This window comes from Antechinus flavipes, chromosome 2 (assembly GCF_016432865.1).
Source record: "Antechinus flavipes isolate AdamAnt ecotype Samford, QLD, Australia chromosome 2, AdamAnt_v2, whole genome shotgun sequence".
In the NCBI taxonomy this organism is placed as follows: domain Eukaryota; kingdom Metazoa; phylum Chordata; class Mammalia; order Dasyuromorphia; family Dasyuridae; genus Antechinus; species Antechinus flavipes.
Window position 1 is genome coordinate 471,435,391 of NC_067399.1, and position 17,692 is coordinate 471,453,082.

The 17,692-nt window shown below is 36.4% G+C and overlaps 1 protein-coding gene across 2 annotated transcripts in view; it reads left to right on the forward strand.

Moving 5' to 3' along the window:
- Positions 1-17,692, forward strand: part of GARNL3 (GTPase activating Rap/RanGAP domain like 3) — a 233,839-nt gene that overhangs the window by 202,502 nt on the left and 13,645 nt on the right. For both annotated transcript variants that reach the window (XM_051979671.1, XM_051979670.1), the window contains 2 exons: positions 6,956-7,171; positions 10,701-10,818. In XM_051979671.1, the coding sequence (XP_051835631.1) occupies positions 6,956-7,171; positions 10,701-10,818 (334 nt within the window). The remainder of the gene's footprint in view (positions 1-6,955; positions 7,172-10,700; positions 10,819-17,692) is intronic.

Consider the following 17,692-nt stretch of genomic DNA (forward strand, 5'->3'; position numbering starts at 1 on the left):
GGCATGGAAGAAGAGTATACAGAGAATGGAAAAACAGAGAAGCCCAAAGCAACTGCTCTAAGACAATTAATTCTCCCTATCAAGGTGAATCTTTCAATTCTGAATTATGTACACACACACACACACACACACACACACACACACACACAGAATTTCTCCCATAATATTTATTGTTCTCAACTGCCTCCAGATTAGTTATATAGGAAATGAGTTAAAGATATGTTCTACAGATATCTGTAAGTGTGCTGGCTATATGTCAAAAACACCTTCAATTGTGTAAAAAAAAAATCCAGGATCTGCTATTAAACTCACATTGGCCCATCCCTGTAAAGACTGCAGATATGATATGATCCCCATTCTCAATGATTTTACAGTAAGAGATAAGGATAAGACATACATGATGAAGTCCAATAGAGTTAAGAGACTTGCTCTCAGTCATACAGGTAAGTGGAAGCAAGATTGGTATTTAAACTTCTGCCTTTAGATGAAATGATATTTCTTCATTATAATATATAAATGATTAAAAACATGTAAAGAACTGTTTTGCTCACAGTACCCCTTCTAAGGCAATGCAGATATTATTTCCATCTTACTTATAAGAAAATTTTATAGTAAGGAGACATAGATAAAAAAAATTAGAAAATACTAGAAATTCAGTATGATATATCTAGCTATTTTTAGACCACCTTAATAGAACTCCAAAGTCACAGAATCATGTAATATCCTCTTTGAGTTAGAAAGAGCCTTAGCAGTAGTATATCTAGTTCCATCCCTACCTGAAGTATAGATATCTTCTGTTATCCTGAATAAATGGATATCTAGAATTCTTTGTTCTAGGCACAGGTTCATCAATACAAAGAACTACCTCTGACCAGTTTCAGGTTAGAGAATAGGAAAAAATTCCTGGGAGTTTGGAATTTTTTCAATAAGAGCATCTCCTATCTATTCTTTACATTAGAGCAGTGGCAACAAACTTGGTTGCTGGCACCTGGTAATAGAAATAATCTCTAAAAAGGCTACTGTAAATCTAAGAAATAGGAAATAATCTGCCACTAATAAGACCTATAGTCTTGGCTCCCGGAGAAGGCAAAAAGTATATCAATGAGTTGAAGTTATAAGGAGGAAAACTTTGGCTTATCCTAAGTAGCAATTCCCATTAGTCATTTTTTTGTTCTGTCCTTACCAAGCCAAAGATCCTTCTTCTTAGCAAGAAAAAAACAGAAGGAAAACAGGAAATTAACACTTTCATCAGTTGTACATTCTTCAATACCGACCAGTGACCCCATTTCTTTTTAATCCTCTTTTCCCCAATATAGATTTTAAAAAAAACTTTTTTTCCTTGTCCTTTCCTTTTCAATCTTAACCAATTCAAAGCTTGTGCTTTCCTGATACTATTCTTCTGGGACCATACTATACTTATATATTCATCCTGAATCTTGAATCCATATTTCTGTATTTGACTTTTTAAATTTTAAGTTAAATTCTGCTCCTTTCACTTAGTATCAGTTCATGTAAGTCTCTCCAGGTATCTCTAAAACCATCCTAATGATCATTACTTATAGAATAATATTCCATAACATTCATATATAATTTATTCAGCCATTCTCCAACTGATGGGCATCCACTCAGTTTCCAGTTTCTTGCCATTGCGAAAAGGGCTGCCACACTTTTGCACATCTTGTGTCCCTTTCCCTCCTTTAAGATCTCTTTGGGATCTTAAAGAAGGGAAGGAGATCTGTATGTGCAAAAATATTTGTGGCTCTCTTCAACAATGAGATGATTCAAATCAAGTCCAGTTGTTCAGTAATGAAGAGAATCAGCTACACTCAGAGAGAGAACTATGGAAAATGAGTGTGGACCACAACATAGCATTTCCATTCTTTCTGTTATTGTTTGCTTGAATTTTTGTTTTCCCTTTCAGTTTTTTTTAACCTTCTTTCTAGATCCAATTTCTCTTGTGCAGCAAGATAATTGTATAAATATGTATAAATATATTGTATTTAACATGTATTGGACTACTGCCATCTAGGGGAGGAGGTGGGGGAAAGGAGAGGAAAAGTGGAAACAGAATATTTTGCAAGGGTCAATGTTGAAAAATTATCCATGCATATGTTCTGTAAATAAAAAGCTATAATAATAATAAAAAGATCTCTTTGGGATATAAATATCCCAATAGACTGCTGGGTCAAAGGGTATGCACAGTTTAATAATTTTTTTGAGCACAGTTCCAAACTGCTTTCCAGAATAGTTGGATCCATTCACAGTTCCACCAACAATGCATCAGTGTCCCAGTTTTCCCACATCCACTCCAACATTTGTCGTTTCTTTCCCTGTCATCTTAGCCGATCTGAGAGGTATGTAGAAATACCTCAGAGTTGTCCTAATTTACATTTCTCTGATCAATAGTGATTTATAGTACCTTTTCATGAGTGAAAATCATCTGTTTATATCTTTTGACTATTTATCAATTAGAAAATGGCTTGAATTCTTATAAATTTGAGTCAATTCTCTATATATTTTAGAAATGAGACCTTTATTATAATCTTTAAATGTAAAAATGTTTTCCCAATTTTTTGCTTCCTTTCTAATTTTGTCTGTATTATTTGTTTGTACAAAAACTTTTTAGCTTAATATTATCAAAATTATCCATCTGGTGTTCAATTATGAGTTCCAGTTCTTCTTTGGTCACAAATTCCTTCCTTCCTTCTCCACAGATCTGAGAGGTAAACTATCCTGTTCTTCTAATTTGCGTATATCATTCTTTATGTCTAAATCATTAACCCATTTGAACTTTATCTTAGTATATGGTGTTAGGTGTGGGTTAATGCCTAATTTCTGCCATACGAGTTTCCAATTTTCCCAGCAGTTTTTGTCAAATAATGGGTTTGTCAAACACTAGATTGCTATAGTCATTGACTATTTTGTCCTATGAATCTAACCTATTCCACTGATCAACTACTCTCTTTCTTAGCCAGTACCAAATGATTTTGATGACTGCTGCTTTATAATATAGTTTAGTCTGGCACAGCTAGGCCACCTTCTTTGGTAATTTTTCCATTAATTCCTTTGAAATTCTTGACCTTTTGTAACTTTGTTATTATTTTTTCTAGATCTGTAAAATAATTTCTTTGGAGTTTGATTGGTATGGCACTAAATAAATAGATTAATTTAGGTAGTATTGTCATTTTTATGATATTTTATCAGCCTGCCCATGAATGGAAGCCAAATATTCTAAGAATAAAACATGGAAAGATCATTCTAAGCATGGAAATAGCTGTCATGCACAAGGAACAGTGAATAGACCAGGGTGACAGAATCAAAAGAATCAATTTTGGAGGGGATCAGAATGTTAGAAGATTATAATATAGGAAGAAAACAGTTTGTAAAGGAGTTTTAAAAGTTAAAAGACTTTATGTTTAATCCTGAAAGTAATAGGTAACCAATGGAGTTTACTGAGGAGGTTGATGTGGTTATATGTAAATTTTTTTGAAAATAATATTGGCAAAATTTTGCAGGGGTGAATATTCAAAACTATTTTTGCATATATTTTGGGGGAAAGTTATTATTCTTTTAAAAATAAATTAATAAAAGAAAATTAAGAAATTAAGCAAATTGTTAGAACTTAAAAATAAAAAGAAAATAACATTGGCAGATGTATAGGGGATGAATTGAGTGGAGAGAGATGACTTGAAACAGAAAGACCAATGAGAGCTAAACTGAGGTGATTCATTATGAAAGTAATAATGATGAGATTTGGCAATGAATTGAGTTGAGTGAGAGTAAGGGCTAGAAAGACAGCAGTACTCTTCTCAGAATCAGGGAAATTCAAGAGGGGGACAGTTTAGAATTTAAAATATTTCTATTTTGGACTTATTGAGTTTGACACACCTATAATTCATCCAGTTAAAAATTTCTCATATTACTAATGATGAAGCATATTATCTGCCTCCAGAGAAAGTATTTTTACTTAATTATTTTTTCTTTTATTTGAATATCTTTGTACAAAATAACTAATATGAAAATTTTACATGATTGCACATTTATAACATATCTAATTATGTCTAATATAACATATCTAATTACTCATCAAATTTCTCCCAGAAAGAGGGAGGGAGGAAGAAGAAATAGAGGGATAGAATTTAAAACTCAAAACTTTAAATAAAAATGTTTTTAAAATTGAAAAAAAAAATTCTATACATACTTGATATAGCCGAACTGAAGCTCAGGAAAGAAAATAGAGCTGGATGAACAAATCAGGAATCATCTGCAGAGGGATAATAATGGAAACCCTGGGAGCTGATTAGATCATCAAGCAAGATACAGAGAAAAAATAGAAGAGGACCCAGGACAGACCCTTGGGGAAAACCTATAGTTAATAAGCATGAATGAGGATCCAGTAAAAGAGAGAATTAAAAGGGAATGAAGTCATGAAAACCCAGAGAGAAGCAGAATAGGAGCAACAGTATTAGATGATACAAAAAAAAAAATTTAAGGAAAATGCAAATTGAGAAAAATCCATTAAATTTAGAAATTAAGAATAATTGGTAACTTTGAAAAGAATACAGAATCCAAACTGCAAAAGGTTGAAAAGAAGTAGGGAGACCAATTGTGGACACCTTTTTCAAGAAATTTAGCTGAGGAGAGGAAAGAAGAAAAATGATAGCTGGGAGGCATGGTAGGAAGGAAGGATTTTTTTCTTTTTTTTTTCTTTATTAAAGCTTTTTATTTTTCAAAACATATGTGTGGACAATTCTTCAACATTAGCTGTCGCAAAACCTTGTGTTCCAATTTTTCCGTTCCTTCCCCCACGCCCTCCCCTAGAAGGCAAGTAGTCCAATATATATTAAACATGGTAGAAATAGATGTTAAATCCAATATATGCATACATATTTATACAATTATTTTGCTGCCTAAAAAAAATCAAATCAAACCAGAAAAAAAGAGAAGAGAAATTAAATGCAAGCAAACAACAACAAAAAGAGTGAAAATGTTATGTTGTGAATCACACTCAGTTCCCACAGTCCTCTCTGGGTGTAGATGGTTCTCTTCATCACTGAACAATTGGAGCTGATTTGAATCATCTCATTGTTGAAGAGAGCCACGTCCATCAGAACTGATCATCATATAATATTGATGTTGCTGTATACAATGATCTCCTGGTTCTGCTCATTTCACTTAGTATCAGTTCATGTAAGTCTCTCCAGGCCTCTCTGAAATCTTTCTGCCAATCTTTTCTCACAGAACAATAATATTCCATAACATCCATACACCATAACTTATTCAGCCATTCCCCAACTGATGAGCAATCCACTTATTTTCCAGTTTCTTGCCTCTACAAAAAGGGCTGCCACAAACATGTTTGCACATGTGGGTCCCTTTCCCCCGGAAGGATTTTTTTAAGGATAGGGAAGAAAGTAAAGAGCCAATAAATAGGGAAGAATTAATAGAGAGATAGCGTAGATGATAATGAGGGCAATTTACTAAAGAAGACAAGAGAAAATGAGAGTAATATGTACGTAAAGGTATTGGCTTTAGCAAACAAAAGGATCATTTTATCACTCCAAACCACCTTTTTGTGCAATTTACCAAAAGCAATGAGTTTGATGGTATATTATCAAAATTACATAAGCCTACTATGGATACAGCCTGCTATGCATAAGGTGAAACCTACCAACAAATCAGTGGCAATATGAGAGCCCTTCAGATAAGTGATAATGTCTGGATTGTCCATGAAAGGCCACTGGTCCATTCCTGATTACAAAAAGAATGGACTTTTGGTTGGAACTCATGACACTCCATGTTTTACTAGTCATTACTTCAAAAATCCAACAGAAGCTACAGTCCCTCTGATAGTCACTAGCAACAGGTGATTAAAACCATAACACATTTAAGTGTACTCTTTAGTCAACTGGGAGGTCTGTAAACCAAAAGACTGAGCTTGGGAACATGCTCAGAATCCCAGTGTTTTAACAGTAGTACCCACACAGTTTCTTGTGTGACCCCAAAAGGGTAAGAAACAGGTATGCACAGAAACTTATGTGTCAGTGCTAGAAGGGGGAGTAGGCTTGGTTAAAAGCAGTTGTTGAGCTGTTGCCTTGAGCAAGCTAGAAGAGCTTTCATGGTCTGAGTGTGAATTCTATTGGCCTTAGTTGATCCTTTTTCATCTGTAAGGTTTACCTTCTTCATTGACTTCAATTCCTAATTATCTTCTTGATACTTCCCATTAAGTAGTCTGAGGCAATCAGATTTGTGGATCCTAATTTTCTCTGAACAGTTTCAGGCAATGGCAAAATCATGCTGTTGACCCAGGCTATGATCCTCTCAGCATAAAACAGTAGGGCAAAATCAAAAGAGCACTGACTTTTGGAGTCAGAGATTCCATGTTCAAATTACCACTATGCATATTCCCCCTCCTCACCAACACTTAATACCGGTGTGACCTTTGGACAAGACACTGAAGCCTTCTGGACCTTAGTTTCCTTACATATAAAATATGAGGGTGGGATTAGAAGGTTTCTAAGCCTCCTTCCAGCTCTAGATGATAGTGCTTTGCTCTGCTATCACAGAATTTGATTTATCAATCATAGTTCTTCAGTTGTATTTATCATTCTTTTAGATATTCTAAAGGAAGAAGCCAGAGTAGCCCACTAAGAAGGAAATTATTCTTTGAAGACTTGTGATAAGGAGCTAGATTCCTATTACTTTCTAGGGTAATCTTGTTGAGCCATGTGAATTTCCCTATACGTCTACTGAATATGTTACTAGAAGAAGCTGAGATATCATCATGAACAATTCTCCCTATTATCATGCCCCTCAACACTCAGAAGATAATTATATTACTGATGATATTCTTTCTTTTAAATATTTAGCCCATGCAGTGTGTGTTTACCTGAAATATTGCTTATTCAAAAATATATATTTGCTTAAATCTCTGTTTTTCCTAATTATGTTTTAGGTGACATTCCCTGTAAAAACCTATACAAGATTCCTCTAAGAAACCTTGTTGGCAGAAGCATTGAACGACCTCTCAAGTCACCCTTAGTACCCAAGGTCATCACCACCCCAACATCAGTGGGGATTGGCATAGCAGCCATTCCTGTCACTCACTCCTTATCCCTGTCTCGGATGGAAATTAAAGAAATAGCAAGTAGGACACGAAGAGAACTACTGGGTAATTTCCTATGGATTGGTAGCACCTTTATTTTAAAATCTACCAGTGATTTTTTTTTTAACATTAGTCAATCTTCCCAGAATAAAGAATGAAAAGGTAAATTTCTCTAATCAGAATTCTTGTTTAAATAATCTAAGTAAACATTTATTAAATGCCTGCTCTGTGCAAGTTACTATGCACTGGTGAAACAAAGACAAAAATAAGGTAGTCCTGCCTTCAGAGATCTTACTTTTTCCCAGTGGGGATTGAGGGGGGGAGAGGAAGAAGGGGAGACTAGAGAAGTTAATACAAAATAGTTTGAAGGTTATGAGAAGAGAACACTAACAACGGGATGCAAAAGAAAGAACTCTAGATGTGGAGTCAAATGACCTGAATTTGAATCAGGCTTGATCAAGCAGGGTCACCTCATGATTTTAGATAAGTCATTTAATCTTCTTCAAGATGCCATTTTCTTGGCAGTAAAATGACATTTTTAGTCTAGATAGCCTCTCTGGGTTTCACTTCTTCTTCCTTGGTACAATTAAAGAACTGGACTATGTGGTCATTAGGGTTCCTTTGAGCTCTAAAGCAGTGGTGATCCTTTGATCAAGGAAGACCTCCCAGAGGTAGCACCCAAGTTGAAACTTGAAGGAACACAAGGATCTTGAGAGGAAGACATTGAAGACTGGTGCACTTCAGCACTGGGGAAGTGTTCAGAGGTGAGGAATTGGCTATCCCGTTTAGGGAGAAGCAGCCACGAATCCAGTTTGTAAGAAATATTGAGAGGGCAAATGGGAGAAATATGATATGAGACTAGAGAAGAGGGATAAAGCCAAATTATGGAAGCACCTCAGTAACTGGCATTGCCTACATATATAAGGATCCAGGGAAGGTTTTTAAATAGGAGAGTGCGTATGATCAGGCCTGATTTTGGTAGCTAAAAAGAGAGTGATTTGGAGAGACAGTCTGAAAACTGGAACACTAGTTCAGACCTTGTTTCATTGATCCAAGTAAATTCAGAGCTGGGAGCAACCCTAGAAGCCATCAAGACCAACTCTGAGTTTACAGAGGAGGAAGGAACCTAGAGAGGTTATGTGACTTGCTTGAGATCACAGAGCAGATCTGATATTTAAACCCATGTTCTGGAACTCCTAATCAAGTATTATCCATTCTTTACCAAGTATCATGTGATAAGTATATGAAATAAGGCCATGTCTGTGTATGGAGGAAAGGAGGTAAATGCAAGAGAAGTTGTGAATTTGGAATCAATATTATGTGTCAAGTGGCTGGATATGGAAAGGGATAAGGGAAAGGAAAGAATCAAGGATGACTTCAGGATAACATACTTGGTGGTAATATCCTCAAAAGCAATAGGGAAATTTGAAGAAAGGATTGAATTCAAGAGAGATAATGAGTCCTGCTTCAAAATCTTTAGGACTCATATAATATAAGTGACTCATCCAGGTAGAAGAATCCAACAAGTAGTCGATACTTTATGCTTCTTAAATTGAATGCAGGCAGGCCAACATTCAGAGTAAAGATAAGAGCTGGATACTCAGGATAGAGCCATGAGGTACGAAATTCATAATAATCCCACAAACAAGACTGAGAAGAAGTGACCAGGCAAGTAGAAGAAAAATTAGGAGAAAGCAATATCATGGAATAGAGAAAGAAGATGCAATCATTAGTGTCAAAAACTGAAGACATGATAAGGAGCATGTGAGCTGAGAAAAGGCAATCAAGCTTAGTAGTAAAGAACTCACTGTTAACCTTTGAGAGAACAGTTTCAGTCAAGTATTGGGAATAAAAACCAGTGATGAGGAAGGGCAAATAATGAGTGTGGGTGACTTTCTAACAATTTGGCAGTCAAAGGGAGAAGAGATATTAGATGACAATCTGAAGGTAGAGGAAAGTCAAGTGAAAGGTATTAAAAAAAAAAATGAGGAAGATTTCACCATGCTTATGGACCTTGGGGAATCAGGTAGTAGATAAGATAGTATGGAAATAAGAGAGACGTAGGCCAAGAGAAAAATACATGAATGATAGGGTAAGCTCCCAGAGAAAAGATGGGATTGGATTGAGGGCACAAAGGTTTAGGCTTTGGTAAATAGAAAAGCAATTTTTTCTCTCAAAGATAGGAATTAAAAAGTAGAGAATTGGTAAAGATGTAATCCTAGTTTGAAGGATGAAAAAGAGGATTGAAGGAGCCCATGGTCTCTGTTTTCTCAGTACAATAGGAGGCAAGGTCATTGGGATAAGTGGGAGTAGAAAGGAATTAAAAAGGTGAATAAACGGGTGGGTAAAAATCAGGGTGTATATTGAGGTCCCCAAATATGAGGGAAAGGGTTAGAGTAGAGAAGACTGTGAAACCCATGTATTAAACCCCATGAGAAAGAAATAGCCTAGAAACCAATAGATTTATAGCCATAAATCTCTGGAAGAACATGCTAAGATGTATTAACCTTAAAAGATGGGTACAGAGTTTAAAAAAATAGTCTGGAGATGGCCATGAGAAACAAAGCATATGGCCATTCGTCCTTCTGGGCTTTCCTCTAGTGATTGGACAGTAAAGAGCAACTACACTAAAGAAGGTAGTCAGGAATGAAATTTCTTCTGGAGAAAAAAGAAAATAAGAGGAAAAGTTCTAAGATGAAAGAAAATTGTTAATAATATGGTAGATGTTCTAGGGACCACAACAGAAGGGGAAAGTATGGGAGAAGTAGAGCTGAGACTGGATGGAGATGACAATGTTAGAGAAGCATTTTTGCCAACAAACAGTAATTCTCAAGAACAAGGGTTAGGGAAGCTAGAGAAAAAAGGAGCCAGAAAACAAAGGGAAGTACCAACTGTTTGGGAACCCTACTTGTGAAAATTTTGTGTTGAAGAACTATTTAACTGGTTGAGGCAAGAAGGGACATTAATGTCCTCAGCATATTCTTTCTCCAAATACAGGAGAGTTGGGGGTGTGGGCAATCAGGAGGACAGGAAAAATGCCTGGATCACTTTGTCTAGTCCAAGTTCTGGGATAGGTGGTTGTGATATGGACTTGAAGTCTATCCCAGATCCAGATTTGGTAACCCATTGCTGGATACCTCTAGACTCTTATAATTATGAAAGGAGAAAAGAGAAAGAAGCTATGGAATGTCTGCCAGTGATAATGACAGCCAAAATATGAAGGCATTCTTTAATTCCAGACTGCTCCAGCTGTGCTTTTCTCTATTATATCTTTCCTCTAGTGAGAATAGCCTTATATTTGTGGTAATGTAAAGAGGGAGAAAAGTGCAGCAATGAAATGTCTGTGCATGTCTCTGAGGGTAAAGGACTGTTTTGGCAATATTATAAAGATAATTAAGAATCCCTGCCTCTTACCGAGGCAAACCACTTAGGAACCAATGACTTGTTTTTTACACAGTACCAGTCAGAGAAAACCAAATGTCATTTGTCAACTCCTTAGTAGTCTACCTAGGTTCTGATCAAGGATCATATAGTAACTTTGATATTAAGAATATTTCTGTGTTCCTCTAAACTAATCTTTTCCCCGTGGGTCTAGGCCTATCTGATGAAGTAGGACCCAGGTCTGAAGGAGCACCAAAGCAGAAGACAGCATCCCGAAAGCAGCTAGAAGGGGAGCCCAAGCAGGGGGCAGTGAGATCAACAAGCAGTGACAGGTAACCTGACATTCTGGACCAGTTCTATGTCTTAGTATTGGGATTATAATGCAATAAGGTACTCATGGCACTCACTTAAAATGTGACAACATTACGTAAATGATACAGTTCCTCAAGTTATCAGGCATTTATCAAGCAGTTACTGCATGTGCCAGGTGATATACTAGGTGCCGGGGACAAAAATAAATACATAAATGAAACATTCCCTGTACAGCAGGGATCTTAAAGTATATTAATTCAAGTCAGACTCTATTCCCCTCTGCCTCCACATTCCCTGTGGCATCTTGCCAGACTAGGTCAAAAAGGCATTCCATCAAAGCTGCGGCCGTTCCAGTAAAACTTCCAATACCAACTTTCCATATACTGAGCCTTTTATGCCATAAGTGACAAGGAAGTCACATAGACTCCTCAGAATGGCTTCCCTGCTTCCTTAAAAGGAAACTACATAAAACATCTGTCATTCCCACCACACCTGAGCAGTCCACTGTAACATTTCACCGAGTGGGTGATTAAAATTAGGTAGCTTAAAATTGATTTTTACAAGTAGGTAGATAAAGCTCAGGTGCTTGTCTGTTCAGACTTACCGCATCATTTTGCTCTGAAGTTTGGCTTGCCAAAAGGAATTAAATATCAGAAGAAATGTCCTTATTCACTCCTTCTGACAAATAAAGATGACAGAGAAGCCCATCAGTATGGTGCAGCAAGACAAAATGCTAACCCTGAAGAAAGACTAAATCCAAATCTTGGCTCTGCTGTTTTCTGTCTGTTGTACTTTGTCCAAGTCATCTGATCTCTATCCTTCACTTCCTCATCTTCAGAACTAGAGAACCAGATGAAGTGATATTTGAGGTCTCTTCCAACTCTAGGATCCTGCTCCTTTGAGAGCACTCATATCATGGTATTTGGCAGCAAGAATCAAAGACAAAGAGCAGTCGTAGCTATAGGAGAAATGAGAGTTGCATTGAAGACATGGTATATGCAGTGGATCTTGAAGTAAGAGTATAAAAATGGCCAGGTCAGGAAGAAGTACAATTTAGGTATGGAGGGAACAGCCTAAACAAATGTACCACACAGGACAGTATCAGAGTTAAGAGTCATCTAGTTTTCTACATGTAGAAAATAACTGTAGTAGGAATTTTTTCCTCCAAGATACAGTCATTTTCATCTCTTCCAATCAGTTTTGGTTTATGATCCTAAATGAATATGTTTGTTGAACTGAAAATAGCAAACAACCGAGCTAAAATTTGAATAGGTAATCTAACTTCCTATCTAGGATAAAATATAAACCACTCTGTATTTAAATATTTTCTATAAGATTGCAACTTAATTTGGGGGGTTGATTATATTACTCTACCTTCTTTGTTCCACATTTCAGCTAGTGAAGTCCACTTGCTATTCCTTGTATGAGATATTCCACCTCATACGTTCATCCCTTTCCTCAGTCTGTGCCCATGAAAGAAATGTTCTCCCTCCTAATCTTCATCCCTTGGAATCATTCATTTCTTTTATAGCTCAGCCCTAGTGCTATCTCCAAAAGGGTCTTTTCTGACTCTTCCAGCTATCAATACTTCCTCTCATCAATATTTCCTCCCATGTACCAGAAAAACTGTTGAGCATTTATGTTGTATACATTTTGTGTTGTTTACCTGTGTATATATTGTTTCCTTTCAGTAGTCTGTAAACCCTTTCAAAGGAAGGGACTGTTTTGTTTGGTTTGAATTCCTAGTAACAGGCTCAATGCCTCACACATAGTAAGCATTTAATAAATGTTTGCTGAATGGAATTGAAATTTGAATGATCCACAAACTTATCATGAGTCAACAATGTGATGCCAGTGGTAAACAAGACAGCTGGGGCTGCTATACAAGGGAGATTCTAAAGGTTCCCTGCCTTAATCAGGCCACATTTGGAGTCCTGAGTTCAGTTATGGGCAGCATGTTTAGATAAGCTAGAACTCATCTAGAAAAGAGAAAGGGGGATAATGAGAAGATTAGAGACCATCACATAAGAGGATCAGTAAAAGAAATTTGGTATCTCTTAGAGGAGACTTACAGGGGACTAGATAGCAGTCTTCTGGTACTTGAAGAGCTACTATGTGAAATGTACTTTGACTGGGTTCCTATAGGCAGCATCAGAGACAATGATATGGTACAAAGAAATAATATTATTGTTGATCAGGTACAAGTTGGGCTGGAGAATTTTAGAGCTACCTGCTATTCCACCCACTAGATTTGCATTGTTGTTGTTCATTTTCAGTCACATTTGATTCTTTGTGATGCCCTTTGGCAAAGATATTGAGGTGGTTTGCCAATTCCTTTTCCAGTTCACTTCACCGATAAAAAAAAAAAAATTGAAGTAAAGAGGGTTAAGTGAGATGTTTAGGGTCACACATGTCTGAGGCCAGATTAGAATTCAGGTCTCCCTGACTCCAGACTGGAGCTCTATCTAGCAGCCTCAGCTTACTCACAGAGGTTGTTGTTGTTTGTGCTTCATTCTCAAGAGGGCCAGGACATCAGGGAGGTGGTGCCGGGACATGTAAATGAGCTGGATTCCAGTGAAGTTTCTGCAAGGTCACTGGCCTCACTCCCCCACATGCACCCTGAGCCATCTGGGTCCCGTGACCAGATATAGATCAGCATGACTGGAGATGGCCCTGGATGCCATGGGAGACCTTGGCCTTTTTAAGCTAAGGTCTTCAATGGGTCTCAGTGTGACTGAGGCAGCACCCGTTCCGTGTTAAGGCTGAGTAGCAACTGAGGTAAAGAATCTCCTCTTTCACCTAGTCCAAAAAAGAAAAAAATCTAAATAAATAAATCTTGGAGGGGAAGACCCCCAGGATTTCTGGCCAAAGCAGAAATGGCTGCTATATACATTCAGTCTGAGTTAGTGGTTCCCAAACAATGACCAAATAAGACTATTTGGTGGCCAATGAGAATCAGAGTGGTTTTGGTTTAAGACATGGTTCTTAAGAAAGAAATCTAACCAGCAGACCCCAAAATATCTTGGGAGGGTTCAGAGGTGCAAAAGAAAAGAAAAAAATGCTCCAAACATTAATTAAATGCCTACCATATGCTTGGTGCCATGGATGTCAATGCAAAAATGAAAACCAAGGAATGCATATTATGCCGGGGGATACAATGTACAAAAATATATAAATAAGATAATTTGAGGTGAGAATGAACAGTAATAATGGGATGGGGGGAGCCGCAGGAGAGACATACCAGAGAGGGAACAAGAAAAGACTAAACATAGGAAGACTTGAAATTGGGAAGATGTCTTCCAGACTCCAGGCCCAGCACACTATCCACTGAGTCACTTAAGCTAAACTGTGAAGGGAATGGTATTCTAAGAGACAGAGGCAAAGAAGAAGCAAATTCTTGATCTTAGATGGATTGTTGAGTTTGGAGAAAAGTATGTGAACTAAAGTAACTGAAACAAAGATGCGGGGAACAGTAGAATAAGGATAGCTAGCATATATAGTGTACTTTAAGGTTTGCTAAGTGCTTACATATTTTTTCATTGATCCTCACAATTCTGAAAATGGGTGTTATTATTATCCCCATTTTACAGATGAGGAAACTGAAGCTCAAATAGAGTTAAGTAAGTGCCTATGGTCATTGTATCACCTAGCTGCCTAGTCATGAAACAAAAATGGAAAGATAGATTGGAAACAGCTTATGAAGGGCTGCAAATATCACTCTGACAAGTTTCTATTTTATCCTAGAAGCTATAAAGAAGCTGTCAAACATTTTTGAATAGGAAATGGACATGGCTTTGGTTCTGTGCCTTAAAAAGAATTATTTAGGCAGTTGTATGGAAAAGTAATAAAGATATGAGAGACTAGAAGTCAGGAAAACAATTAGGAAACTTTTGAAATAATATAAGTGCTAGGTCTTAATTAGTGCTGTAAGTAGAGATAAGAGAATGGATGTAAGAGAGGTTGTGGAACCACAAACCACAAGACTTGATAAATTACTACATGTGGTAAGTAAAGCAGAGGAAAGAGTCATGGGTGAATCTGAGATAGTGAACCTGAGTTATTCATAGGATGATACTGCCTTCCACAAAAATAACAGAGTATGGAGGAAGGGTTTGTTTAGGGGAAAGAAAATGTGTTTCATTTAAGACATGTGGCATTTGAGATATCAACAGTACATTCAAGTGAGATACCTAGCAGGCAGTTGGCAATACAGAACAGGACAGGCAGGACAGATATATGATTTTAGAGTCATTTGCATTGAGATAATAATTCAATCCATCAGAGCTGAAGAGATCACTGAGAGAGGCTATCAGTCAATAAGTAGACTTGGGGAAGGGTGACCAATTAGCAAACTATTAAAATAGTTCAGATTTGAGATGTTGAGGACCAGCATGGTGGAAATGTCAGCCAGAAGGGAGCATATGCAAGATATGTGATGAACGTAAAATCTACAGGACTTGGCAACAAATTGGATGGAAGGTGAGAGAGAAGTAGAGAGAAAAAAAGAGTGAGAAGTCAAGGATTTAGAGAAAGATTCTGTGATTTTAGATTATATGAGTCATCAAAAATGACTGATGTTTTGAACCTGAATGAATGAAAAGATAGTATTGCCATAAGCAGAATTAGGAAGGTTGGAAAGAGTGGTAAGTTTTAGGGAGAGAAATAAATTCTGTTTTAGACATGCAGTTGGCAGGAGGATATCTAGGCAGCAAAGTGTCCAGATATCTTTTGAAAATGTAGAATATAAATTCATAAGACAGATCAGGACTAGAAATATAGATTTATAAGTCTATTGGACTGAGTCAGTATTTTACAAGAGATTAAGTACATATACACATACTCATTTTAAGCAAAAGTAATTTTACTTAAAGTTACCAAGTACAGTAAAAAAAAGACAAGGTTTGCTATTAATATATTACCAACTATCCCTGAGTAAGGTAAACAGAAATCCCCTTCTTTCCAGCCCCACTTCTCATCAAACAAGTACTGGTGCTCTTTCATCTAGAATATATACCTTTATTCTCAGGGTGGATACCTTATTTACATTTCATGCAAAAACTACAATTTCAGCCTTTTAAAAGGTCGGGGAGAATGGTGTAGAGAGGTGTAATCTTCATTATACTGCTCTACTATACCAGAGGATGTCATCTAATTATTGTGTAATGGTTAAGTATCTTAGAACAATCATAGTTACTAATCATATATATATAAGTGTTTCATACTTTAGGATGTAACTCATCATATGTAAGGCCTCCTTGGATTAACTATATCTTCCTGTTCTAATGTCCTATCCCAGGATATTCTCCACTGACTTTATGTTACCTCATGAAGTCAGAATTCAGTCAACAAATAAGTATTAAATGCTTACTAAGTGCCATACACTGTGTTAAGAATTAGTAATACAAAGAAAAGCAAAAACAAAAAGCAAACAAAAAACCACCACCAGCAGCAGCAAAAACAAAAACAAAAACAAAAAACTCAATTTGTCCATTCACTGAGTCTAATGGGAAGAAGAAGAAGGACAAGAAGAACGTATATATGGCTTTTAGATAAAGAAAAAAGAAGATAAGGAGGCATTCCATTGAGAAAAAGGAAGTAGAGCTGAGGAGGAAAAGGAGAGTAGAAAGTTTGGAATAGCTACTGGAGGATCAATCCAGGATAAATAATAGCAGTAGCAAGGGTCAAGTTAACGTTAGATACAATCAATTTGTTATGGACTTGGTATGGTCATCTGATTTCACCCTGAATGACTCCTGAGATGAGCAGAAAAAGCAAACTGCAGGATGACCTAGAGTTAAGAATTTGCAAGACAGAAACAGAACAGATAAGTCCTTAATTAGAGAAGAAGAGATTGCAGTTCATGGTTAGCAAAGATATGAGGTCAGTAGGGATTCAAAGTTAGATAGGACCATGAGTGTGTGACTACAGAATCAGGACTGCAAAGAGAATAGAGTGAATCCTAAAAGGGGATAGTGGATGGGGAGAACTAGAGGAGATTGAGGAGCAAGCGGTCAAGATGAAAGTAATGAATAGATTTGTCAGAAATGAAGTAGGAGAAGTAAAACAGGAAATTGTAATCAGAGAAAATTATTTTTAGAGATCATAATCTTGGATCTGGTGCCTTTCTTAATGGTGCTGAGGTGAACACGCCTGTGAATGAGCAAGTTATAGTGAAGATGGCATTCATGAGGGTCTAAGAAGTCCGAAATCTATCATTAAATAAACTTGAAAAATACTTTTTAAGTGCTATATGTATGGCATATGCTATATGTAAAACTCATTACTGAAAATTTAAAAAAAAAATCAGTACCTGGACTTTGTTCTCAGAAGAGCTAAAAATATAATAAAGAAGAAAAGGTAAGTATATAATCAACTCTAATATATGAGTATAAGGGATAAATGCAAAGGAGAAATCCAGATAAAATATTATAAAAACTTGAGGAATGAAAGATCATTCCTTCCTAGTCAAAGATAAAAATATTGATAGCTATCCACAAGGATAGAAATATTGTTGGAAAGCTCATCAAAAGTTCTCTGAAGCACATTCAAAACTATCCTTTGAGTGACTGAAGAATATTCATATTAGTTTTCAGGAGAACAAAAGGAAAATATCAACAATTACATGAAATATTGCTTAAATAATTAATAACAAGAGAAATTCAAATTAAAACAATTCTGTGATTTTACCTCATACCCATCAATTTGTCAAAAATGATTTTTTTTTAATGGAAACAATCAATATTGAAGAGACTACAGAAAAATAAGCAGTTTCTATATGTCAGGCATTTTGCTAAGTGCTTTACAAATATCTTATTTGATAATCATAACAACTCTGTGAGATAGATTCTATTATTACTATTATTTTACAGGTAAGGAAACTGAGCAGAGTGAATG